Raw genomic sequence first — 24,174 nt, forward strand, 5'->3', positions numbered from 1 at the left:
ATTACCAAATAACAATTCAACGCCGCTTTGGTCTGTTGAGACTGGCTCTTCCTATAGATCAATATTGTACAGTAGGACTACCTATTTAGGTATGTGTCTCGTGAATATATACAAGCTCAATTTGAGCTACCACCAAATGTCTCCCCGCCATTGTTCAGGTATTCAATTTCCTCCGGGGTAGACACTCTCCCCAGTGCCTTGTTCCGATGGGGGTATCGTCCAAACCTCTCAATGATCACTTTGTGCTTCTTTTCAAAGTCAGAATTATTGCTCAAGAATGTCTGGACCGCCTCCGCCTGCTCGGATAGAACACCGTGGCATTTTCTTTCCTCTTCCGTAAGAGTTGATGCGTCCCTAGCCAGAAGTTCATTCAAATCTCTGGCTATATCCTCGTGCACTGTGACAGCTTGCTCGTGCACCGCCAAGCTTTCCGAATGCATAAGGGGCATATGGAACCAAGTACGATACGCCATTCGATACTTGAAATACGGCGACTGTGTAGGTATCCCTTCTTTAATTGCTTGAAGGGCAATCTCCTCGGCTAATGGGTCAAAGCGCCCAAACACTAGCTTTGACTCGGCTCCCCGGTAGGAATTGCGGGGAATCTGGTCAAGTAGAATAATCAAGCTGAGCCAATCCATCGGGGAGGATGGGTTCACTGCAGATAGAATGTCCGAGGCTGATGTTCCGGAGTCAACAATTGTTTCCAGAGCAGGGCGGAACTGGGTGCTATTTTAACTCGTTAGTCTTCTAATTTGGGATCGAATTAAGGAGATAAATGGTCACTTACACGCAGGCCTTGTCGAAAGCCTCGTCTTGAGAGAACCACTTCCCCATATCACTCCATCCGGGTAGGACGAGTGCCTCGTCGCAGCTCAGATGATCAAACCACAACTTGTGTACGTCATCAAGGAGGGTTGGTGTCAAAGTCCGCTTGATTTCGGAGGAGCTTGCCATTGTGATAGGAGTTGAGTGAAATTCGCGAGCAAAGACACTTCTGCCAAAATTCTTCGGCAATTGAGGCCTTTCAATTGGATTTGTACGGAGATTTGGGGTGAATATCAGGGCATTAGCCAGGATCACCACTGGGTTGACAGTTGCAAGTCTTTGAAAAAGTCTCGTTGAGATTGCCTATCTTGGTGTTAGACCTATGGAAATGCTCATTTGTGACAATTATTTACCTTGCTTTGCACTAGAAGTCTCATGATCGAGTGTGGTGTAGATGTAAATATCAAACCAGGGTTCTCATTTTGATATAATCTTGGCCCCGGGGAAGTACCCCAATTACCAAGCACAGAGCCCCCCGGCCCATTCACAACCCCGAAACCGCTGAGTCATCGATATTTTCCCTGTCGAAGCAACCCTGGACTACTCCGTAGTTTGTTTTATTTTTATTTTACCATGTCCATGTATATAGTATATACTCTCTAGATACTTGATATAGTCCTCCATATACCTAGATAATATATATATTATATAGTCAAGCCAGTCATTTCTCCCATTTCACCTATTCGACCCAAAGAGGCAAAAGAATCCCGTTTATCTCGATAAGGCCCATTGTGACTCCCCGCACGGTTTTTTCCCTCGGCCTATACTCCGCATCTTGGATCCTGTCGGATCTTCTCAGATTCATCTTCTCTATGCTTTATAATGCGCCGCGTTAAGAAATCTAGAAATGGCTGTGCAAGATGCAAGAGTAAACGAGTTGGTGTTTCCCGTTTCCCCCCGAAAATCGGAGTATCACTAACATGCACAGGTCAAATGCGGCGAAGAGAAACCTCACTGCACTCGCTGTACCCGCTTAGGCGTCCGTTGCCCTGGATATGCACAATCCCTGCGCTGGGTTACCAATTATGAGCAGTCTAGTCCTGCTGTAGCGGCATCAATCTCGGAGGTGAGAACCCCGAGTCCCGCTGCCTCGACTGCAAACCAAATCGACGATGCTTTGCCGGATGATTCAACTTTTGAACCGACGCATGAACCAGGTCCTTCGAATTTTGTCCTAGATGAACGAACTCCTCTATGTGACAATCTATGGGAACATTCAGGCCATGGGTCTTTACCCGAACTGACGGATCTATGCTCGCCGTCCCCAATGGCGGCGGCAACGTCGTCTTTCACACTCCAAAGAGACGCTTTCCATGACTTTGAACAGTCAGAAGATATCGGTGTGGATCTGTCACATTTTCTGTCACTTATCGGACCAACACCAAGTGAGGAACAGACTGACAAGGTTTACCGAGACTTCTCACCTTCGGCCATTGTGCGCAGTTATCCTCCTGCATCACATCGCTCTGCACCACATAACTTCATGTCAATGTCTCGTCCACTGAATAATCCGTCATGGACCTTGATCGAGTACTATTTCAAAGAAGTGGCAGCATTGTTCTCTAGCTATGACAGCCAGATGAACCCATTCCGAACCACAGTATCCCGTCTTTGGGGTTCTTCACTAGCAATGTGTCGAACAATGCAAAGCATGGCTGCTGCAACACTGGTCACCGAATTTCCCCAGTTCGGTCCCATGGGCCGAAGAATGCGTGATGAGGCTGTTGAAATAATCACGCGCGAGGCAGTAATAGACGACAAGTCTCTGCTGGCGCTGCTAATGCTCGGACAGACGGCTAGTTGGCATGACCCAAGTGACTTGGGTATATCATTTTTCAATCTACTCCGCAAGCAGCTCAATACCCTCGCTTCATCATCGCACAACTCTAGCTCCAGCTTCCCTAAGAACGACAGCAATAACTACCGGTTCTTCGAAGAAGCTCTCATCTACTGGGAGATGCTGCTTTCCTTCGTCGCAGATAATGACACCATGGTCCTATCTGACAATTCGCGAAACACTTCATCTATGGGCGAGTCCTTCGTTCTACAACGAGTCCCACACCCATGGACCGGCATCGCGCGCGACACTCAGTTCACTGTACACGAGGTCGGGCAACTCATTCGCCGTGAGCGAAAGCGCATCCACTCAAGGCGATTCACCTCCCAAGATGATATCACCCGTGCACAATTAGCAATTGAGAAAGCCCGCGAACTAGAAGAACGCCTCTTGGGACTCGCCCATCCCTCCGAGGCCGAGATCGTCAGTCCCGGCGACGACGATACACCAGTATGGCACCTCCTCACAATGGCCGAAGCGTACCGATGCGTCGGCCTCATGCAGCTATACCGCGTCTTCCCAGACCTACTACACAACCGTCTCCCCGCTCCAACATCCACATCACCCCAATACCCCGGCAACGCCGATCCAGTGCCCCGCGACCCATTCTTCCCAATCGACCTCGACAGCATGAACCTGTCAGCTGGATTCGGCGACCCCAATCCAGCAACAGGACAAACCACCAATTCTCAACACAACGCCCCTTCGCCATCCACAAGATCGTCCCCTCACAATCTCTACCGCAATTCCCCTCACAATCTACCATCCCCGCCATCACCAGACGCCCAACAAACCCCAACCCCAGAAGCACTATACAGCAACTGGCTCACCGAGTTCGCCGTGACAACCCTCTCCCGGCTAAAAACTATACCCCTGGAATCACGCACCCGCTGTCTCCAGCCATTCCTCCTAGTAGCATCCTGCTCAGAGCTCCGTCTCCCGCGTCTGACCACAAACGCAGGCGCTCAACCCCGGAATGGCGGAGGTTATTCAGAAGGTGTCGATAACGATAGTAACAACCCGAATCAAACACCTACCATCTCAATGGAGGCCATTGAAGTCTCGCGCACGCGCAAGTTCATCCTCGGCCGGCTAACGTCTTTTTTGCATGTTCTGCCCCCAAAACCAATTCATGTATGTTTGAAATTGGTTAATGAGGTCTGGAGGAGATTGGATGCCGGGGATGATGATGCTTATTGGGTCGATGTTATGATTGAGAAAGGTTGGGAGACAACTATGGGATGATATAGTGCCAAGTTGGGCTTTGGGATTCCCAATTCAATACCATGGTATTCCTTTTCGCATTTGTAATCAGAGTACATAGCTTTTGCTGAATTATATTTTATAATTGTAAATTTATCATGTCTCGAATCAGCAGTAGTCGTCATCTAGATCAAATCGGTGGTCGATTAAAGATTGGAGGAACGGAGTAGACTAAGTATCTTTGTATGAATTGACATTAGATCAAAGGTAACCTCTGCTCAAAGAAGATATCAACGCATCACTAGATGTCTAGGCGGATTCTCAAGACATCTTCGTGTTATTTTTCAGGACATCGACATGCTAGAAGCGTAGAGAAGAGAAAAAGACAAGAAGCAAAGCCCTTAATCAAAGAAACAAAATAGAAATGATCATAAAATTCATGAAAATTCATAGAAGCACGAAACTGAAACAAGAAAAAAACACTCCAAATCCCATTACCCCTTCTGTTTTGTTTTTTTCATGTTTTCCCAATTTCCATCTCCATCTCCAAACCCAACCCCGATATTCAAGTATACAAATCACCCAAGCACACAACAGATGCAAAAGGCAGAAACAAAAGCTACTTGCTACCACTTCCCCGGGTGTATCCCTCCCACCACTTCGAGAACATGCCTCCCTTAGCAGCCTGTTCATTCCAGCTCGCGCGACGGGTAGCCATATCCGCGTTTGTAGATTCACGCTTTTGTGTATTCAGATTCGAGAAGAGACCGCCGGAAGAGCCGGCTGAGCTCCGACGACGTTCAGCTAGAGTTGGGGGGTTCGGTGCGGTGCCTTCGGTTTGTTTGTTTCCGTCTGAGGAGGTGGAGGTATTGGAGTCCTTCATTTTGGTGTTAGATTGGGTTTGGAGATGTTGTATGGATAGATAAATGATATGTTATGGACGGATAGAGGGGGTAGAGGGGTAGCAATAGTAGTGATGTAGTGATGTAGTGATGTAGTGATGCAGTGCCAAGGGAAATGATATATGGGGATGGTATATAAAGAAAACAGAAAAATCCAAAGAGGCAAATGACCTACCCTTCTATTGTCCGTGTTAGGCATTGCCCACGCAGCGCGACCACTAGGGCTCTTGGCACCGCCGTTCATCCAGACATTGAGGTGCTGGTGACGGTCGCCGGGGTTTCCGTGCCAGTGGCGGCGGGTATTGTCGTCAGACATGTTGGAGATTTCTAAGCAGATGGCGTAATCCGTGATGGGTGTGGCCTAGTTCTTTGGAGGAGAATTTAGTAGATGTGAGATATAAAGGTATAGGATGCTAAAGAAACTAAGGAGATAACAGGTATGAGATATCGTTTTAAGGGTTGGGAGTCGACGACGTCATTCTTGTTCCGAGTTGCCTCTTGGGGATTGGAACTTACCGCAGTATTTTCCAAGTTTAACTTGGATTAATAGAAATGATTACTTGTAATACAGAGAAAGGCAAAGAGGGGGAAAGCTGCCTTATAAGACCTGAAGGTTACTGGGGTTGCAACACGATGGTGAATCACCGTGGGGATCTGGAATGGTCTAGTTCCTTATGCACATTTTCTGGAGTACTATGTTGGTACTTATTATACTTGTCGAGTACATGTATTATGACCTGCTATGACCATGTACTATGACTATTTCCTACTATTCCCTACTAACTATGTACTACCTAGGTAAGTAACTATGTACTATGATGTACCCCAGAGAGCCTTGACGTAATTAGAATGCGGGGAAAGCTTGGCATATAACTTGAGAATATCAAAGAGCTATATATAGTACCTAGGTAGTTACCTAGGTAGGTATCTATAGATATACTACATATTTACATATGCAGTACATACATATCACACTCACCTTCTATCGGCATCCCTCAACACCTTCCAAACCCTAACACCCTCCTCCCAATCCCCATCCTCCACAATCTCAACCCTCCCATCCTCCCTCAACGTCCTAACCCCCCTAGCCCCAGAAGTCCCCCATCCAAAGTTCCCCTCCCCAGCAACAAACCTCCCTAACGGCCCAACAAACGCCCTCTTCACAACCCCCTTCTCCCCCTCCCCCAACAACCCCCCATTCCCAAAGAACCAAATCGGATAATCCGATGAATGCGTAACCCCCCACTCAACCGGCAAAACCGCCTCCACACACTTCGCCCGCCATTCAATCCGATACCGAAACAACAACGCCGAAGCATCGACGCCATCCTCATTCTCTGTCAGCGCATACGCAAGACCACGCTGCATCTGATGAACCTGCATATCAGCATAGATCCTCCCCCACGCATCCTGGTCCCAATTCTTGCAATGCGGAGGTAGACGACCGTCCGGGTAATACAGCGGTATAACAGCGTCGACGATGTGTTCCGGGTAATCTGCGATGAGACGGGTGCGTAGTGCTGAGAGGGTATTATCTGTCGGTGGGAACCATGTACTGTAGAGGAACCGCTCGTCGCTACATTCGCCTATGATAATGCGGATATTGCGGGCTAGCAAGCTTCGAGCGAAGCCGCCAGTATCCAGAGTTGCGAAGAGGGATGGGGAGATGAAGGATGTATCTGTTGTTGGGCGGAATTGGTGGAGGGGGATTGTTTTTGCTTTGTCGAGGAGGGTTTTTGCGGGCAATGCGCGTAGACGGGTGAGTTTCTCGCTATTTGACAGGGTGATGGGGATATCCAGGGCTGTTAGGAGTTGATTGAATTGGGTTTGGGTTTCGGTTGGCTGCTTGGGCTGGACTGCTGGACTGTTTGACCAGATGCAGGCTTGGCGGATGAGGGAATTCGCGTCTGGTTGGCGGAGGTCATAGGCTAGTTGGTGGAAGACGGAGTTGGCACCTGCGGAATATCCGGAGATCGTGATGGTCTCTGGATTCCCGCCGAATAGCTGGATGTTCTCTTTCGTCCATTCCAGTGCGAGTCTCTGGTCCCAGAATCCGTGGTTTCCAACTGTCTCGTCGACAGTGGCTGCGTCCTCCTCCAGTTCGGATGAATATAGGAATCCGAATAGGTTGACCCGATATGCGGGCATCATGACCACGCAGTTGAGATCGGCTTCGCCGATCAATGCTGCCGGATTGAATGAATTGGGCGTACCGAATTGAAGCCATCCGCCATCTGCGTCGAACAATTTCTGTTAGTACGGTTTATGCGGAATATTATCACTCAATTCCAGGTCCGAAACCCGCATATCCTAGATTCAAGCGGACAATACTCACGAATAAAAACAAAAACAGGCCAACCCCCCTCAGGAGTTTCCCCAATAGGCGTCCAGACATTACACTGAAAGCAATCCTCGTTCCACGCATCCGGGTTCTCGGGCGAGATATTCAGAAAGCCCGGTTGAGGACAAAGTCCCGCACCCCCATCACAACGACCCGGTGCTTCTTCGCTGCCGTAGGTGAAGGATGCGGGTAGAGGCTGAGCGCGGCGCCAGCGCTCGGCGGGGGCAAGGCCGTATCGGACGCCGCCAAAGTAGTGGCAGAGGTCTTTGGTTTGGCTGGTAGGAGAAGACAATGTCGATATTGTTACGCCTTGGATTGTGCCACGGTGGGCGAGGGCTTTAACGTGAGTGCGGCGGATTGTTTCCATCTTTGTTGGCTTTTGATCTGTTGATGGTTGATTTGGGGGTAGTTTAGGATATACGTAGATCCTCGGTGACACGGTAGACGTAATCACACACGTCTCTATTCTGAGGTGGTAGTCAAGTATATTGTAGTCAAGTAGAGCAGTCTGAGCCGGGAGCCACGCCCTTTAAGACGGTATCTATGGGCGTTACATGCCGCAGTGTTTGGACGCTTAGTAGCCGAGATAAAGAGGCGATTGTCTTTCATTGGTGGGAGACAAGGACATCGGCAATTTGCGATTGGCGATTGGCCATTGATAGTTGGAGAAGGAGGAAGTTGCGGGCAGAAGTCCGGCTCGGAGCTAGATTTGGGGATCACTGGCTTCGGAACCATAACCCTAGGTAGATCGGAGCTAGATTTGAAGATTACTGACTTGCGTTGGCTTAGGAACTATAAAGATCTATGAGGGAGCGTACTAATGACTGTGAAAAGGGTTGAACAGAAGAAAATACTGTTTAATTCCGAATAAGCCAGAACAGCAAATTGCCTAAATCTAGAGAGGAACTCGAAAAACAAGAACTAAAAACGCTGAGAGAAATCATTCAAGTCACATCACGCATCACAATCGTGCATGGTTCAGTAGTACAGAGTCACTATGCTTTTATGCCTTGCTGATCCTGCAGATCAGGTCCTGGCCATCGACGGAGTCGCCCTCCTTGACCTGGAGGCCGGACACCTTTCCGCTGTGCGGGGCGGAGATCACCATTTCCTAGATGAGAGTTAGCAACACATTCATGCCTATAATAGAAAGGAAATAAATAACATACCATCTTCATGGCGCTCAGCACCGCAATAGGATCACCCTTCTTGACATCGTGGCCATCGTGGATGCGGATCTCAACCACGACACCGCTCATGGGAGCGCCGACTTGGCTGCTATCTGTGGGGTCGGCCTTGGCGCGGGCCAGGTTCTCGATCGAGGCCTTGTTGTCATCGACACTGACCTGGCGGACTTCACCGTTGACCTCGTAGAAGACCTCACGCTGACCGGTCTGCTCGGAGAGAGGACCGATGGCGAGCAACTTCAGGATCAGGACCTTACCCTTCTCCAGCTCGACGTGGAACTCCTCGCCGATCTCGGGACGGGCAAGGAAGTAACGGGTCGGCAGAACGGAAAGATCACCGAACTTGGCAACGAACTTGCGGTAGTCCTCGAACACCTTGGGGTACATGGCGTAACTGGCAACGTCGCACTCGGTGGCGGCGCCGAACTTCTCGCGGATTTCGTTCTTGATCTTGATGAGATCCATGGGCTCCAGGTACAGACCGGGGCGCTTGTCGAGCTTGCGACGGCCGCGCAGGGCCTTGGTACGCAAAGGCTCGGGGAAGCCGCCGTAGGGCTGGCCCATCAGACCTTCGAAGAACTCCAGGACTGATCCAGGGAAGTCGAGCTGATCGGCACGGTCGAGCACCTCCTGGGCGGACAGCTTGTTGCTGACGATCCAGGAGGCGAAGTCACCACAGACCTTGGAGGAGGGGGTGACCTTGACGATGTCGCCCAGCAACTCGTTAGCCACCTCATATGCCTTCTTGGTCTCAGCCCACTGCTGTCCAAGACCCAACTGACTGGCCTGGAAGATCAAGTTGGTCAGTTGGCCACCGGGGATCTCGTGCTCGTAGACCTCGGGATCGGGGCCGGTCAGACCAGCCTCGAAGGGAGAGTAGAGCAGGCGAAGCTGAGCCCAGTAGCTGTCAAGAGCGCGGACATGGCCCAGGTCCAGCTTGGGGTCGTGCTCGGTACCCTGCAGCGAAGCAAGGAGGGCACCAATGCTGGGCTGCGAAGTCATACCAGACAGACTGTCGGTAGCGGCATCCACGGCATCAGCACCGGCCTCGGCACAGGCAATCATGGAGGCGACACCGGTTCCGGCAGAGTCGTGGGTGTGAACGTGGATGGGGAGATCGGGGTAGCGCTCGCGGATGGAACCGATGAGCAGACGGGCAGCCTGGGGCTTGAGCACGCCGGCCATATCCTTGATTCCAAGAACGTGGGGACCCATCTTGACGATCTTGTCCACCAGACCCAGGTAGTACTCCAAGCTGTACTTCTTCTTGGGGTTCAGCATGTCACCACTGTAGCACATGGTGGCCTCAACAACACCACCGGCCTCGTGGACGGCCTTAATACCGACCTCGAGCTGGTCAAGATCGTTCAGGGCATCGAAGACACGGAAGATATCGACACCGTACTTCTTGGCCTGCTTACAGAAGTGGTAGATGGCATTATCGGGAAGGGAAGAGTAGGCAACACCGTTGGCACCGCGCAGCAGCATCTGGAAGGGAATGTTGGGGACGGCCTTGCGCATCTTGCGAAGTCTGTCCCAAGGATCCTCGTAGAGGAATCGCATGGCCACATCGAAGGTGGCTCCACCCCAGCACTCGAGCGAGTAAGCGTTGCTCAATGCGTGGCTGGTCTCAGTAGCGATGTTCAGCATATCAATTGTTCGCACACGGGTGGCAAGCAACGACTGGTGGGCATCACGCCAGGTGGTGTCCATGATCAAGCAGCCCTTGTTAGCGCGCACAGCCTTAGCGAAGCCCGCGGGACCTTGGCTGTCCAAAATCTGCTTCCAGCCCTTGGTGCAGGGCGCAGAGATGTCAATGGGCTTGCCAGCAGCATCGTTGAGAACGGGTCTGATGATCTCGCCCTTGAACTTGGGCTCGCCAATCTGGCCCTTGATGCTACTGCCGTTGACAGCAACGTCACCCAAGTAAGCGAGCAGCTTCTGGGCGCGGTTCTGGCTGCCGACGAGAGCAAACAGCTCGGGGGTGTCATCAATGAAAGTAGTCCAGCAAGTACCATCGATGAACACGGGGTGGCTCAGGAGCGAAGCAAGGAAAGGAATGTTGGTCTTGACACCGCGGATACGGAACTCAACCAGAGCACGCAGCATCTTGCGGCGGACAATCTCGTAGGTTGAGCCACGGCAAGTGCACTTGACCAGCATAGAGTCGTAGTGAGGAGTAATAATGGCACCAGCAAAGCCGTTACCACCGTCCAGACGGATTCCGTTACCACCAGCAGAGCGGTAGACCTCGATCTTACCAGTATCGGGGGAGAAGCCCTTGGCGGGATCCTCAGTAGTGATACGGCACTGAATGGCGAAACCGCGAGTGGAGATGCGGTCCTGGGTAAGGCCAAGTTGCTCGAGGGTTGCACCAGCAGCAATCTGGATCTGAGCGGCCACAATATCGATACCGGTGATTTCCTCGGTAATAGTGTGCTCGACTTGAATTCTGGGGTTGATCTCAATGAAGTAGTGCTCATTTCCACAGACAAGGAACTCAGCGGTACCAGCGTTGCGGTAGCGAACTGACTTGGCCAGTTTCACGGCGTCAGACAAGATCTTATCACGAACCTCAACGGGGAGGTCCTTGGCAGGAGCAATCTCAACGACCTTCTGGTGACGACGCTGGACGGAGCAATCACGCTCGAAGAGGTGGACAACATTGCCCTGGTTATCACCGAGAAGCTGAACCTCGATGTGCTTAGGCTGGTCAAGGAAACGCTCGACGAAGACAGTACCGTTACCGAAGGCGGTGCGGGCCTCGGAGGTAGCACGCTCGAAGGAGTCGCGCAGCTCGGATTGATCACGAACAACACGCATACCACGACCACCACCACCAAAGGCAGCCTTAATAATGATGGGGAAGCCAAATTCATCAGTGAAGGACTTGACCTCTTCAAAGCGCTCGACGGGGCCCGGGGTTCCAGGAACAACGGGGACATTGCACTTGATAGCGGCGCGGCGGGCAGAAACCTTATCACCAAGGGCATCGATAGTATCAGCGGTAGGACCGACGAACACAATGCCAGCCTTCTCGACGTTCCGAGCGAACTCGGCGTTCTCTGACAGGAAACCGTAGCCGGGGTGGATCAGGTGGACACCGTGCTCCAAAGCGATCTTGATGATCTCATCACCGGCCAGATAGGCACCCACGGGGGTAAATTGGCCCCGGTGACCGATCATGTAGGCCTCATCAGCCTTTTGGCGATGCATTGAGAGACGATCTTCGTGTGAGAAGACTGCGACCGTCTGGAGGGACAGTTCGTGTGCGGTACGGAAGATACGGATGGGGATTTCACCACGGTTGGCAACCAGAATCTTTTGGAAGTGCATAATAGTCGAGTTGGCCCGCAGACGACGGTGGACTGAGTCCTGGTGGTGCTCATTGTGGTCCTCGATGAAGTCGGACTCATCAATGGCCTCCTCCGGTTGGCGGTGCGGGGCAGCCATTGTGAATATATGTGATGATATGGGAGATAGGGTTACAAGGGGGGGTGAGTTTTACTAGAGAGGATTTGATTAGATGATGTTTCTCTCCAGATGATGTTTCTCTCCAGATGATGTTTCTCTCCAGATGATGTTTCTCTCCAGATGAAGCATCCAAGGTTTCCCCGGTGTGGAAAGCAGAGGGCGGTGACTCACTATAAGAAAGCTGGGGGGGGGAGCTATCCGGATCCAATTTCAGGCCGGTTTCGGCAGGTCACTGCACAATCACTCTATTTCTTCAGTATAAGTCCAAGGAGGTGTTGTATAATAGAGATTGAATCGAATTGATAGTTGAAGGATGGAAATATAAAGACAAGAAGAAAGAAAAAAAAAGAGTCGAAGGTTGGGGGAGGGGGGATAGATAAAGAGGGGAATCACAAGCGCGGATCTACATGTCACAGATACTTTCCGGGGCGAGGGGATTGACTCCAGGAATGAGGTAACAAGTACATACAGGTTCACCGGTACACCGGGGCCAAATGCCTAGAAATTGGGAAAATTGAGAAAATGAGAAATGATCAAATCGAATAGAATAATAATTGAATAATTGATTTAATTGATTTATTGATTTTATAGATTTTAGGATATTATTGAGTTATCCCATTATCCAATGGGTCCCTTTTTGTACTTGGTACTTGCCGGTATACCCATCTAACTAATCTAACTACCCTAGCTATACTCCTACCCCGGAGAACTCCCCATATTCTCGCACGATAAGTCATTCCCCCTCGCACGATAACTTCGGGTGGTTTAGGTAAGTATTTCCGTTCATCTACCTCGGGCCCTCGGGATTAACGTCAGACATCTACAAAGTAGGAACATATAACCTGGCACGGATATTCACGGGAAACTGAGAAAGGTAGGGAAAAGTCCGGGGGAGACTCGGAGAACTCTCGACAAACACATGTGCAGAACGAGAAGTGGATCGGGCCAATTCGATTACAAGGTCCTCTCTCTCTGTCTGTCTCCTATTCGGGGAAGATATGAGCCGATATCGACATATGTTGTAATTCCACTCTATCTTAGCTCGGAAGGTCTGATCTGACTCATATTTATCCGGTTATATTTTTTCTCTCTCAAGGTTAAATAAAATCTTTGACCGGTCATGCGTCCACTAAAAATCATCCCAAAAAAAAAAGATTGGACCGATAGGAGGGGGGGCAGGGCACATGACGCTATCTAATTTGTTGTACGATGACCTAGATCTCCCCCCACTATTAAGCGCCTCTCCTCCCAAATTCAATCTTACAACCATATAAACCATTCCACTTGGCACTCCGGGGATCTCCCGCTTGTATGACAGGTACGACTACGGAGTACGGAGTACTAATCTGGTAGATCCTACGCACGCAAAAACGCGACATACCAACGCCATTGGGAGATTCCTAACATTGCCAAGATGGCTCTTATACACCCCGAGCTATTCCATTGTGAGTACCATAAGCCGAGAGAAATGCAACCTGATCTACTCCGTGCCATTCATTGCCTACTTATTCTTGCAGTGCCCAGAGAAACTTACAACACCCTTACTCTTTCTTCTCTTGGCTGATAAGCCTGCTTCCACTTTGGGTTTCTGCACTGAAAAGATCTGAATGATGTGCAAATCACCGCTCGAAGCGCTTATCTACTACCACCAGCATCCAACCTTGGATATTCCCCCGGGCCATGGGCAACTTGAGCAGGATCAACCCCCTGAGATCTGCCGGTCATACTTCTGCAATGGACTGCACATCCCCGACGGAAAACCACCGCTCGAAAGCGCTTATCTACCTCTAGCCCCCAATCTTAGAAAGTTTCCCCGACCCATTGACCATGAACTCATCAGCATGAACTCCTGAGCTCCTTTTGGTCATGCCTTCTGTGTGCACTCGCATCCCCGACGGAGAAATCCACTTCCTTCTTGCCGCCCAGTAACCCTTGCTGCATGATTCTTCCCCGCGCGGGCCAAGTCTCCCCTCACGGGAGCTGAGTTTTCCATTTGTCCGGGCCGAGAGGGAATTCGGCAGCCTAAGCTCGTCCAGCTCGTCGGAATTGTGAAACCCTGTGCTATACTATGCCTGGTATGCCTCAGTACCTTCCGTACGTAGCACAATGGCTAAAAAATAGAAACGTAAATTATGCTTGTTCGTGCCGAGGTGTAGGAAGAGTGGGGACGGGACACTAGCATCTCATAGCTACAACCTGAAACACGGTCCAATGCTAACCTCCCATCGCACCTCATGGGCAAAGCTAAAAGTTGATAAGGCAGTGAGTGATCTGCAGCACTCACCTTCAATCGCATGAGGACAAATAATACATACATAGTACGAAGTAGTTGCAGATGATTTCCCTTGGCGTCTTGGCGATGCTACATTCTTCACCGAAGACCCTTATGCTCTCGAATGGATCCGCCTAGGCATACCCTTGGCGGCCTCCGGTGATTGAGGGGGGAAAACAGGGAATTACTGAGGTTACTGCGGTGAGAATAAAAAGAATTAGGGATATCGCAATGCTATTACTGAATATCAGGGCCATGGCCCAGACTGTTTTAGAAGCATGAAAAAAAACGCAAACTTATCAAATACATGCGGGCGAAGAAGAAGAAAGAAAAAAATCAGAAAGCAAGATTAATGGGATGTGATGAAGTTCCTCCTATGGCACGCTCTTGGCGTAACCATCCCTCATATGAAAATCGTTCCTTTTGCAACCTCAAAGCATCACTTCCGCTGTATGTTACAAATGCAAGAGAAACGGAGAATCAAAAGCAAATACGGTGCACGGTTCTAGAATCCACGATACCCAGTTGCCTGGGGTGTGAGACCGGCGCCGTTGGACTGAGGGCCCTGGGTAAGCATGAGCCGCGAGCCCTGCAGGATGGGAGTGTTGTCCTCCTCTGTGCGGGTGGACTTCTCGCGGTTCTTGCGCTCCTCGTTGTCCTTCTTGAGCATCTCGATCGATCGGGTCTGCTCGCAGAGGAAGTTGATCATGAAGGGCATGGTGAAGTCGTGAAGACCCTTGCGCCATGAGATCTCCATGATGACGTCGGGGCGGATGAGGTCGTAGCAGGCATAAAGCATGCCAACGTAGCACTCGCGGCTACCAATATCGACAAACTAGTGGCAATTAGTAAAGTCTCGAGCAATGACAAGAGATAGCAAACTTACGTAGCGGAGAAGATCCTCCACAATCTCGGGCTTAGCAGAAATAGCCGAGGTCTCAATAGCATCTTTGTAGAGCTTGTCCTGCTTGGAGAGCGCAATCGACTTCTCCCAGCGCTTGTTGTTGCGGTAAATGTTGGCCGCAATTTGGCGGAAGAAAATGAGGTCGTGCTTCTCAAGGCGCTGGGCGAGAGCCACAGCATCAAAGTTGTCATTCTGATCGACAGAGTCCTTGAGCAGCTTGTGGTCCTCCTCCTCAATCAAAAGCTCGTTAATGGCGTCGTTGACAGCCCGCTTGTTCTGAGACTGGACATTGAGCAGGAAAAGCTTGATCAGGGGGATATTGTCAGAGCTCTGGAAGATGCGAACGACACGGTTCACGTCGATGCGAGCGGTCAGAACCTGAAGCAGGTCAGTGAGCAGAAGGGGCTGCTCCTGAAGGTAGAAGTTGAGCGCCCGGTAGTAGATTTCCAAGTTGGCAACCTTGACGATAATGTCCTTGAACGAGTGGTGTTCCCAGGCATCAGCTGCGCGCTCCATCATGGCGAGAGCGGCGTTGTCCCACTCATCGTAGTGGCAGTACAGGAACACCAGCTCCGGCCAGAGGTTGGCTTCCTCAGAGGCCCGGATCATCTTGGGAATGTTGATGCGGGACCAAAAGAGCTTCAGGTGCTCCATGACACGGTCTGGGTGGTACTTGGACAAAGCAATGCCAAGCTCAGTGAACATGCCCATGTGAGCCCGCTCGAGACCAAGACCTGCCTCCAAGACAGCGATCAGTTCATCGAAGTAACCATTGCGCTCGTACTGGCGAACAAGGCTCTGCAGCTCTTCGGCGTGAACAATCAGGTTCAGACCGCAAATCTGGGCAAGACGGAATTCCTTCTTCTCAACACAGGCCTCGTTGACCTGCTTCCAGACCTTAACGCTGTTGGCCTTGCGGGCACACTCCACTGCAGCCTGGTAGTCCTCCAGGTGAACCAAGGTAGTCGCTAACTTGGCCCAGTTAGAGATGTTGGTGAAGAAAATCTTAGCGGCGTGGTGGAAGCCTTCAGCGTAAGCCTTGTCACCGGAAGCTTCAATGTCCGCAACATTGGTAGTGCGGAGGAAGTCCTCGAGCTCGGCAAGCTGGTCTAGGCGGGCAAAGCAGAACGCAAGACCAGTATCAATAGCCGGCTCACGCAGCGTCTTGCGGGCCATGCGAAGATACTTGACAAGATCCTCGTCCTTGCCTGCGTGGGTTGCAGTCTCAATCACCTCGTGGTAGTTGGACGGGTCCTCGGCACGGATGTAGGACTCAATCGAGTCAGTCACACGAAGACCATCGAGTTGGGCCTTGGCAACCTTGCTCCAAACCTCGGGGAGCTCGACACGCTCAGCAAACTCTTGAGCTCGGTCGATGCTGACAATGTTCTCCACAAGCACGTTGACGGCGGCCAGGTAGTTGTTGACCTTCTTGTAGATTTCAAAGGCCTCCTCGTACAGACCAACGCTGATACACATCTCAGCAATCTCATCAGCGGAGAACTCATTGAGCTGGTGAATGTAGTCCATCAGGCGACTCTTGTCAGCTTTGGCAGCAGTCAACATCAAGAGGTTCTGCAAGCTGGTGTTATCACTGAAAGGAGAGGGCTCTAGAATGATCTTCTCGAGCAGCTCAATCAGTTCGCCGGGAAGATCGGCCTCAAGGAACGACTTGACGGCGACAGAAACCTTCTCGGGTTCAGTAGATTCAGGAACCGCGGTGGCGATGACCTGGTCCACAAGGGAACGCCGGCCCTCATTGTTCTCGCTGAGGACAAAGGTCCAGATCTCGGGATCGGCACGCTCAACGAGGTAACGAGCTTGGGCACGGAACATAGAGTTCTCGTTGGTGATGCTAATAAGCTCCAAATCGTTCTGACCCTTGCTGTAGGCAATGTACGCCAGGTTGGGATCACGCTTCTCGCAGTACTTTCCAACAATGAGGGTGTCGTACTGGTCGTTCTCCTTCAGGAACTTCTCGGGGTCGTTGTTGCTGTCAATGTAGATCTTCGCAAGAGCGTTGTAGACAGCCTGCTGCTGGTTGCCAGTGGCAAGAGTGGCCTCGAGGAAAGGCAGAAGCAACTTAAGGCGGTTTCGGCTCTCGACCTCAGTAACGAGCTCGTCGATGGGGATGACGGATGGGTCAACGGTCGAGAGCAAATTCTTGATGATGGCCTCATCACAGTCAACATCGAGCAAGCCGCCAACAACAGAAGGGGCACGACCAGGGTTGACGCGCTGGACATAAACCTCGATCGACTTGAACTGTTGGTTCTGGTAAAGATACAGGACCAGATCGTGGATAAAGTTGAAACGGTCACAAACGATGATCAGGGGGAGTTGCTCTGTCAGGCGGGCTTCCTTCAGGAAGTTCTTCACCTTCTCAGGGTTGTAGTAGTTGCTCTCACGGCAAATACGCTCAACTTCGGTGACCTGGTTCATGGCAGTAGCAGCCTCAATGTACTTGAAGTGCACCTCGGGGTCTTCGCTGAGGTTGACAATGCTTCCTAGGTAGTAGTAAAGACCCTCGGCAGTGCGGTATTTCTCGAAAAGATCGATCAAGCGGTTAGCACCAAGAAGGTCAGAGAACTTGGTGGCAATCTGGACCACCGACTGCAGGTTCTGGCGAATGTTTGACTCCAGCATGGTGTCCATACAGTCGAGAGTCTGCTCCACGGACAAACGACCGAAGTAGCTCATCAGCCACTCGGGGCTCAGCTTGTCGGTGCGAACAATATTGCGCTTGATTACAGCTGGGTCATCTGAGTTTTCCAGTGCACGCTGGATGAGACCGGCGTTCTCGCAAAGCTGGGCGATACGAGGACGGTCGAAGTGTGTGAAAATTTCGTTGCCGAGGATGGCGTCTGCGACCTGAGGGGCATTGACGAGGTTCATCTCCAGAAGACGAGTTTGCAGGTTGCCATGCTCAGGCTTGTTGTCCTTAAGAGCATCCAGGAGGAACGAAGTGGCCTGCTGAATCATATTCTGTGACAGGAACACGTCGACGACGCGGTCAAGGTCAACCAATGCGCCGCTTTCTTCATTAGCGAGCTGAGTAGCAAACTCAGCGCCCTTCTCAGGGTTGACGCGAACAATGTGCTGAAGCAGCTGGGTGTAGTCCGGCTGGTATCCAGCTTGCTTGGAGTATGCAAGGATCTTGTCGAACTGACCAGTCTCCGCGAATCCAGCAACAACCTTGTGAGGAACATTAGCTTGGAGATAAACGGTCAGAGCAAGAGACATGTCGTAGGGCCGGATAATGTCACCAAGCTCCTCCGAGCTCTCCAGCTTCTTCTCCTGCATCCACTTCTCAAGCAAGTGCTTGCGGTTCTGCTGTAGGACGGGACGGACAAGCTCGACACTTTCGTACTTGTTGAGCGAACCCTTGTCCAGCAGCATACCGAAGTACTGCAAGATCACCGACATCTGACCGGTCTGAGGAGCGCTCTTAAAACGGTTAATAGTTTCCAGAGTGCGAAGGAAACCCCGGGGGGAGTTGGCGGCAATCTTGGCGGCTTCGGCGTAATCCTGCGAGGCCATGAGAGAGTCAAACTGCTGCTGGTACAGGTGATCCGCGCCTGGAAGGCCGGCCTTCGAAGCAAGTTTGATAGCAAGACCGGACATGGCGGGATTCTCCATGAGGTACTGGATAATATTGGTTTCGTCAACGCTGACGGCCAGGACCTGGCCCTTGCGGTTCACACCGACCAGACCGGCTCCCTCGGAATCCGGAGTCGTGGTGAAGATCGTCTCGCTGGAGATGCGGTTCATGAAAATACAAGTGCCAGTCTCGAGATCATAAAGGTGGATGAAGCCGTATTTCGTAACGAGGTAAACCACATCGTACTTGCTGGACACCTGCATTGCAACGGGGAAATCGTTGACCGCTTCTTGTGGGAAGTACACCTCGACGGCCTTCTTCTGGAAGCGAGGGTTGGGTTCTTGGTGATCGATTTCGGCGATTTGCAACTTGGCGCCCGTTTGGGTACGAACGGCGAAAGTGAAGAGGCTGTGGGGTAGGGGGGAGCCCTCGACGGTAATGTTGGCGAAAGAGGCGGCATGACCTTCGATAAACTGAGAGATCCCACGCTCCTTTGAGTAAAGCTGCATCGAACCGACGACCCGACCCTGCTGCTGGCTAATACCGACCACGACCATCCACTTCTCCTCGGCGTTGACGCGGTAGTTGATAATTTGGCATCCCTAAAGAGCACCCCCAGATTAGCATATTGGGCTTCCACTGTTGTATTCACATCGCAAACCACATACTGCAAGGTTGGGAAGCCGGTCGAACACCTTGACGGGGTTCTGCTGTGTAGCATCGTAGACATCCCAGTGGTAAACCGCTGAGTCGGTGACCAGACCGAGGGACTTTTCGCTGAACCACTTCCAGTAGACAATATCTTCATTCATATTCGCCGACTTCAGCTTTTGCCGTGCGCCAAGGTCGAAGATCTGAATGGTACGGCCCTGAGCCTTCAAGGCGATGATATTCTTGTTCCAATGCATGATCGCACTGTCGGCGTTGATCGGACGTCGTAGAACTTCATTGTTGTTCTTGAGGTCGATAATGATCACTTCTGGTTTGCTATCATCGTCCAGCTTTTGACGGACACAAACGTAGTGATCGGATTCTAGTGTCTAAAACGGAACATTGTTAGGTTAGCCGGGTCCTGTCATCCATGTTTTGAGGGTCAGTCGCAAGGCAACAGTAGACAACTTACACATGAAGTGAAGCCAATTGATGCCGGCTGTAAACATAAGCGTTAGTAACAGTCCTATGATATCCAGAAATATTGCGATGCGTGGCCGGTGCATCCGTCTTGAAGCTCGGGCTCATCACGAAGCACCGCCGGTAATCATCGTTGTACATACCGCAATGCCGACAGAGGTCAACTGTAGAATTCAGGCGCAGGTCAGTTTCAAAGCTTCCATGGTTATGAGATAGAGATGAGGGGTAACCACGTACATTGACCAGCTCTGTGAACTTGATAGGGAGAGGTGCCATATTTACGTAGGCCGCAGTACGACCTAGTTCGCCGAATGAAACGCCACGCAAAGAAGGCTGGAGAATTGAAGTATGTTGAAAAAGGGTGGTGAAATGCGAATATCACGAGGAAGAAAAAAGAAAAGAAGAAGAAGATGTATGAAGAGAGGAGGGGGGTAGAGATCTGGTAGATGCGGAAGTGACCTCAGGAGGCCGCTGCTGTCGTTGCTGAGGTGTCGCTTATGGGCGATCACGTGATACGGGGGCTTCCAAGATCGTCTCTTTCAGATGCAGTGTTTGTAGTTAGGAAAGATGAAGAAAGAGAGAGCAAGGTGAAATATAGATAGCAAACATGCCGATATCTTGTTTGTCAAATTAACCTGAGAGAAGTGCTGTCAACTCAAGTTCATACATCTTCTATGTATGTTGGAGGTATACCTGACCGCCCTCACAATGTTTACTAGTACCCGTCCACGGGTACTAACATAACGTTACTAAGTAAAACACGTAGGTGGCTCTTACCACTCATCCAACTACCCACGTTCTCTGGTATTTCTTTGTTTCTTCTGACTTCCTGAGCCAAATACTACTGTTCTGAAAATATCTATCACTCACTCTACTCTTTGAAGGACACTCATTTCGCTAAATGCAAGCTATTAATTCCTGCATGAGAATATAAGCTGACCCTCATCGCGTGGACCCTGAAAGCAAGGAATGTGCATGTTCAGCCCATTTTATGTTCGAACCGTTACAAGTAGCCTCTCGCGGCTAAAGCCAGGGCTTCCGAACTCAGGAGGTTCCAGGATTGTGAATTGGAAATTGGCCCCCTTTACCAGATCCACTCTAGCGGAGCCTGTCATCCAACCATTACAATTTCGCTTGAAATATTCGGACGTCATCAGGTGAGCAACGCCTGAGTTCCTTCGGTACTTTCTCGATATAAAAAAATTCTAACCACAGACCCAGCTCCAGTGACCTTCAATCTAGGACATCTCCCCAGACCAAGGTAATATAGCCGACTGCCAACAGCCCGCTAGAGCCCTGAAGGAAGTTATTCCGATGGTCTTAGACCCTAAACTCACATTAAAACCCGAACCGGAGCCACTGCAGTGCACATCGGCCCATTTTTACTCAAATTTTTCGGCGTAAGCGATCAATTATCACGCACACAGCGCCACGCGGCTTGCGGGTGCTTGTCTGTGTCGGCTGAGCCAAGTCCCGAGGAGTATCTGGCCAAGGTTATCCCCACGCCAAGCCAGCCTTAAAGTGTGTGGTGCGGGATGTTGCTTATATCCTGTCCTGGCATTGGAGGCACGGTGGTTCCAAGCCCTTGGCATCTGCTTGGCTCCCTAGCGGAGTGGTATTTTACTTGTCCGAAACTCGGGGGATCCTGGGGTGCAGCAGCATTCATTGTTCCAATCACGAGAAAAATGCGGGATGGAGATGCGGGGATAGATCGCGGGGTGTACCTATAAAATGGGGGGTGTAGGCGTAGAAATCGAAAGGAATATGCCACAGGTCACCTGGAAAAATCCCACAGAGTCTACTATCAAATTTTCTGGGCCGCTTTGTTCAGAGTGATCTGATTATTCTGTTGGTTAGCTTGCCTTGCCTGCCTCTTCTTCTATCTTCTTCCCTCTTTTTTTCTTCTTTTTTCTTGATAGATTGCCGTAATGGCGTCTTCAAATGAGAGGGCAGATCCCATTCCGGATGGTATGTTCGCCACGGCACGTCAGTCCATCGGGGATCTCTTCATCTGGAAGCAGCGTGTCGAGGTGACCAATGAGCACGGGGAGTCATACGCAGAATGGCAATCTCCAGAGCCTATTAAGAACCCTTTCAGTCTCATGGCGCAGCTTTCAGCTCGAGACTGGCTATTCTTTATAGTGGGACTCATTGCCTGGACTGCCGATGCATTTGACTTCCATGCCCTTTCCATCCAGACAGTAAAGCTGGCAGAATACTACGACAGATCCAAAACAGATATTACGACTGCTATTACCCTGACTCTGCTGCTGAGGAGTGTAGGAGCTGCAGGCTTTGGACTCGCTGGTGACAAATATGGTCGTAAATGGCCCATGGTGCTCAATATGATCATTCTGGGAATCTTGCAAATTGCCACCATCTATAGTAAGACCTTCCAGCAGTTCTTGGCTGTGCGAAGTCTCTTTGGTCTTTTCATGGGTGGCGTTTATGGAAATGCTATCTCAATGGCTTTGGAACATTGCCCGTGAGTATTATCCTCCAAAACTCAGTGACTTTTGTTAATCATCCTGCGAAACAGTGTCAACGCGAGAGGCCTTATGTCTGGAATCCTTCAACAAGGATATTCCATGGGATATGTGTTTGCAGCATGTGCCAACCTTGGTGTTGGTGGTGGAACAGAGACTTGGAAGACTGTATTCTGGATTGCAGGTGAGTCTCCTATCCCCATCGAATACTATTAGCCTGCCACTAACAATTTGTCCTGTGCAGCCGGTATCTCAATTGCAGTTGGTCTCGTTCGCATCTGCTTCCCCGAGTCACAGTCCTTTATCGAAGCCAAGAAAGCCGGCAAGCGAACAATGAACGCAGGCGAGTTTTGGCGTGAAACAAGAAGCATGATGGGGAAGGAGTGGCGCATGTGCGTCTACTGTGTCATTCTCATGACCTGGGTATGTTATGACTGATATTCCAGCTCCTACCAGCATTTATCTAATTTGTCCCGCGATAGTTCAATTTCTATTCCCACACATCCCAAGACTCGTACACCACATTCATGCTCACTGCAAAGGAGCTTAATAACGAGGGCGCCTCGCGGGCTTCGATTCTAATGAAGACAGGAGCCTGTGTGGGCGGAACTATCATCGGCTACCTGTCCCAATTCTTCGGTCGTCGCCGAGCAATCATCGTTGCCGCCTTTGTATCTGGGGTCCTCATCCCGGCATGGATTCTCCCGGAAGGCGAAGGCTCTCTGAGCGCGACAGGATTCTTCATGCAATTCTTCATTCAAGGAGCATGGGGCGTGATTCCCGTTCATCTGGCCGAACTATCACCCCCGGCGTTCCGCTCTTCGTTCACGGGTCTGACATACCAGATTGGGAACATGATTTCCTCGCCATCGTCGCAGATTATAAACGCAGTCTCTGAATCCACATTTATCACTAGTGCAAGCGGCCATCGTGTTGAGGCCTATGGGCCCGTGATGGGAGTTGCTACTGCGATCATTGCTCTCGGTATCATGGTCACTGCTGCTATTGGTCCTGAGAAACGTGGTCGCCGGTTCGAAAGTGTTGTGGCTGGAGTTGATGACGCTGCCAATGCCAAGGCCATGGATTTGGAAGCTGGTGAGGATGATCATAAGCCAAGTGACAAGAACATTGAGATGGCGGATCAGAAAATCTAAATTTCTACCTGTGGTAGTTGATAGTTGATTTTGGAATCGGCGTAATTTCCGGCGCTTTTTTCATTCTACGGAGTCCAATATAGAGAGGCTTATTATAAACCTACTATATTCTCCCACTTGTCTGGGTTTGGGTACTTTACGTTATGATTTATGTCAAGGATAACAAAAGAACAACGAAAGAATGAATTGATACTATACCCAGCCCTTCGCATGCCCCAACACGCTTTTGGAGTGTTAGACCGCACCACGTAGAACACAATCCCATGTGTAAATTACATGTGTAGAAAGTGATGTCCATGTACAAGGTACTGCGAGTAAAGCCTTTATATCTTAACCACAGCATGATTGATTTAGGTACTAAATAAACCTAGCTTATGATACTTGATTCTTTGATTGTATATATTTGAGAAGAATGGCGTTCAAAGTAATAGTTCAGGAAGTTTTTGCATTATCTTCTTCTAGAAGGGCTTTCAATTTTGAACCCAATATAGTAAAGAAAAGTTTTTCTTTAAGTAAATTAATTGACTTATACGAATTTTTAATAAATCAAGCGCTTCCTATTCCTCTTGCCGTAAAACTTACGTATAATGAACTAATTGAGGCACAATAAAATATGTACTCGTTAAACCGAAGTATGCTAAGTGCAGGTCTATACATGCATATATATCTAGGTTAAATACAAATTTAACAAAAATATCACAACTGCTCTGTTTCTATACCTACAGTCTCCTCGCCTGTAATAGCCTCTCATATATCTACAAAAGCTTCATATTTTTACTGATCTCTATCCCAAAATGAAGGGCTGGAGTCTCCACTACCCAGAAAGCGGAGACCTTTTGAGAGATGGACCGAGC

General features: G+C 50.2%; 9 protein-coding genes across 9 annotated transcripts; 4 read left to right on the top strand and 5 right to left on the bottom strand.

Annotated features, from left to right (window-relative positions):
* Window positions 1–116: 116 nt before the first annotated feature.
* Window positions 117–1,214, bottom strand: N7455_000564 (DUF924 family protein; the record flags this gene model as incomplete). The annotated part of the gene is made up of 3 exons (XM_040952233.2): window positions 1,182–1,214; window positions 791–1,131; window positions 117–729 (listed from the first exon to the last, which is right to left on the bottom strand). Exons 1-3 carry the CDS (start codon window positions 1,203–1,205, stop codon window positions 117–119), a joined length of 978 nt encoding a protein of 325 aa, XP_040817187.2. The 5' UTR covers window positions 1,206–1,214.
* A 461-nt stretch (window positions 1,215–1,675) lies between these two features.
* N7455_000565 (Zn(II)2Cys6 transcription factor) lies at window positions 1,676–3,910 on the top strand (the record flags this gene model as incomplete). Its single annotated transcript, XM_040952224.2, has 2 exons — window positions 1,676–1,696; window positions 1,757–3,910. 2 exons carry the CDS (start codon window positions 1,676–1,678, stop codon window positions 3,908–3,910), a joined length of 2,175 nt encoding a protein of 724 aa, XP_040817168.2.
* A 577-nt stretch (window positions 3,911–4,487) lies between these two features.
* N7455_000566 (uncharacterized protein) lies at window positions 4,488–5,086 on the bottom strand (the record flags this gene model as incomplete). The annotated part of the gene is made up of 2 exons (XM_040952389.2): window positions 4,488–4,745; window positions 4,946–5,086. 2 exons carry the CDS (start codon window positions 5,084–5,086, stop codon window positions 4,488–4,490), a joined length of 399 nt encoding a protein of 132 aa, XP_040817247.2.
* A 665-nt stretch (window positions 5,087–5,751) lies between these two features.
* N7455_000567 (putative carboxylesterase) lies at window positions 5,752–7,478 on the bottom strand (the record flags this gene model as incomplete). Its single annotated transcript, XM_040952192.2, has 2 exons — window positions 5,752–7,004; window positions 7,106–7,478. Coding segments are annotated over 2 exons (1,626 nt in total), but the record flags the coding sequence as incomplete, so codon positions are not given.
* A 636-nt stretch (window positions 7,479–8,114) lies between these two features.
* N7455_000568 (pyruvate carboxylase) lies at window positions 8,115–11,751 on the bottom strand (the record flags this gene model as incomplete). Its single annotated transcript, XM_040952336.2, has 2 exons — window positions 8,115–8,222; window positions 8,281–11,751. 2 exons carry the CDS (start codon window positions 11,749–11,751, stop codon window positions 8,115–8,117), a joined length of 3,579 nt encoding a protein of 1,192 aa, XP_040817475.1.
* Window positions 11,752–13,382: 1,631 nt separating this feature from the next.
* On the top strand, window positions 13,383–13,625 carry N7455_000569 (uncharacterized protein; the record flags this gene model as incomplete). The annotated part of the gene is made up of 1 exon (XM_065603829.1): window positions 13,383–13,625. The coding sequence occupies one exon, from the start codon at window positions 13,383–13,385 to the stop codon at window positions 13,623–13,625; it is 243 nt and encodes an 80-aa protein (XP_065462320.1).
* A 924-nt stretch (window positions 13,626–14,549) lies between these two features.
* Window positions 14,550–19,956, bottom strand: N7455_000570 (uncharacterized protein; the record flags this gene model as incomplete). The annotated part of the gene is made up of 6 exons (XM_040952055.2): window positions 14,550–14,879; window positions 14,931–19,151; window positions 19,218–19,589; window positions 19,673–19,699; window positions 19,824–19,844; window positions 19,918–19,956. 6 exons carry the CDS (start codon window positions 19,954–19,956, stop codon window positions 14,550–14,552), a joined length of 5,010 nt encoding a protein of 1,669 aa, XP_040817143.2.
* A 994-nt stretch (window positions 19,957–20,950) lies between these two features.
* Window positions 20,951–21,288, top strand: N7455_000571 (uncharacterized protein; the record flags this gene model as incomplete). The annotated part of the gene is made up of 2 exons (XM_065603830.1): window positions 20,951–21,080; window positions 21,108–21,288. Exons 1-2 carry the CDS (start codon window positions 20,995–20,997, stop codon window positions 21,286–21,288), a joined length of 267 nt encoding a protein of 88 aa, XP_065462321.1. The 5' UTR covers window positions 20,951–20,994.
* Window positions 21,289–21,608: 320 nt separating this feature from the next.
* On the top strand, window positions 21,609–23,408 carry N7455_000572 (carboxylic acid transport protein; the record flags this gene model as incomplete). The annotated part of the gene is made up of 4 exons (XM_040952412.2): window positions 21,609–22,165; window positions 22,220–22,350; window positions 22,411–22,589; window positions 22,649–23,408. The coding sequence occupies 4 exons, from the start codon at window positions 21,609–21,611 to the stop codon at window positions 23,318–23,320; spliced, it is 1,539 nt and encodes a 512-aa protein (XP_040817403.1). The 3' UTR covers window positions 23,321–23,408.
* Window positions 23,409–24,174: the final 766 nt, after the last annotated feature.

The sequence above is a fragment of the Penicillium solitum genome (genome assembly GCF_028829755.1).
Source record: "Penicillium solitum strain IBT 25940 chromosome Unknown utg000001l_segment0_segment0, whole genome shotgun sequence".
Classification (NCBI taxonomy): domain Eukaryota; kingdom Fungi; phylum Ascomycota; class Eurotiomycetes; order Eurotiales; family Aspergillaceae; genus Penicillium; species Penicillium solitum.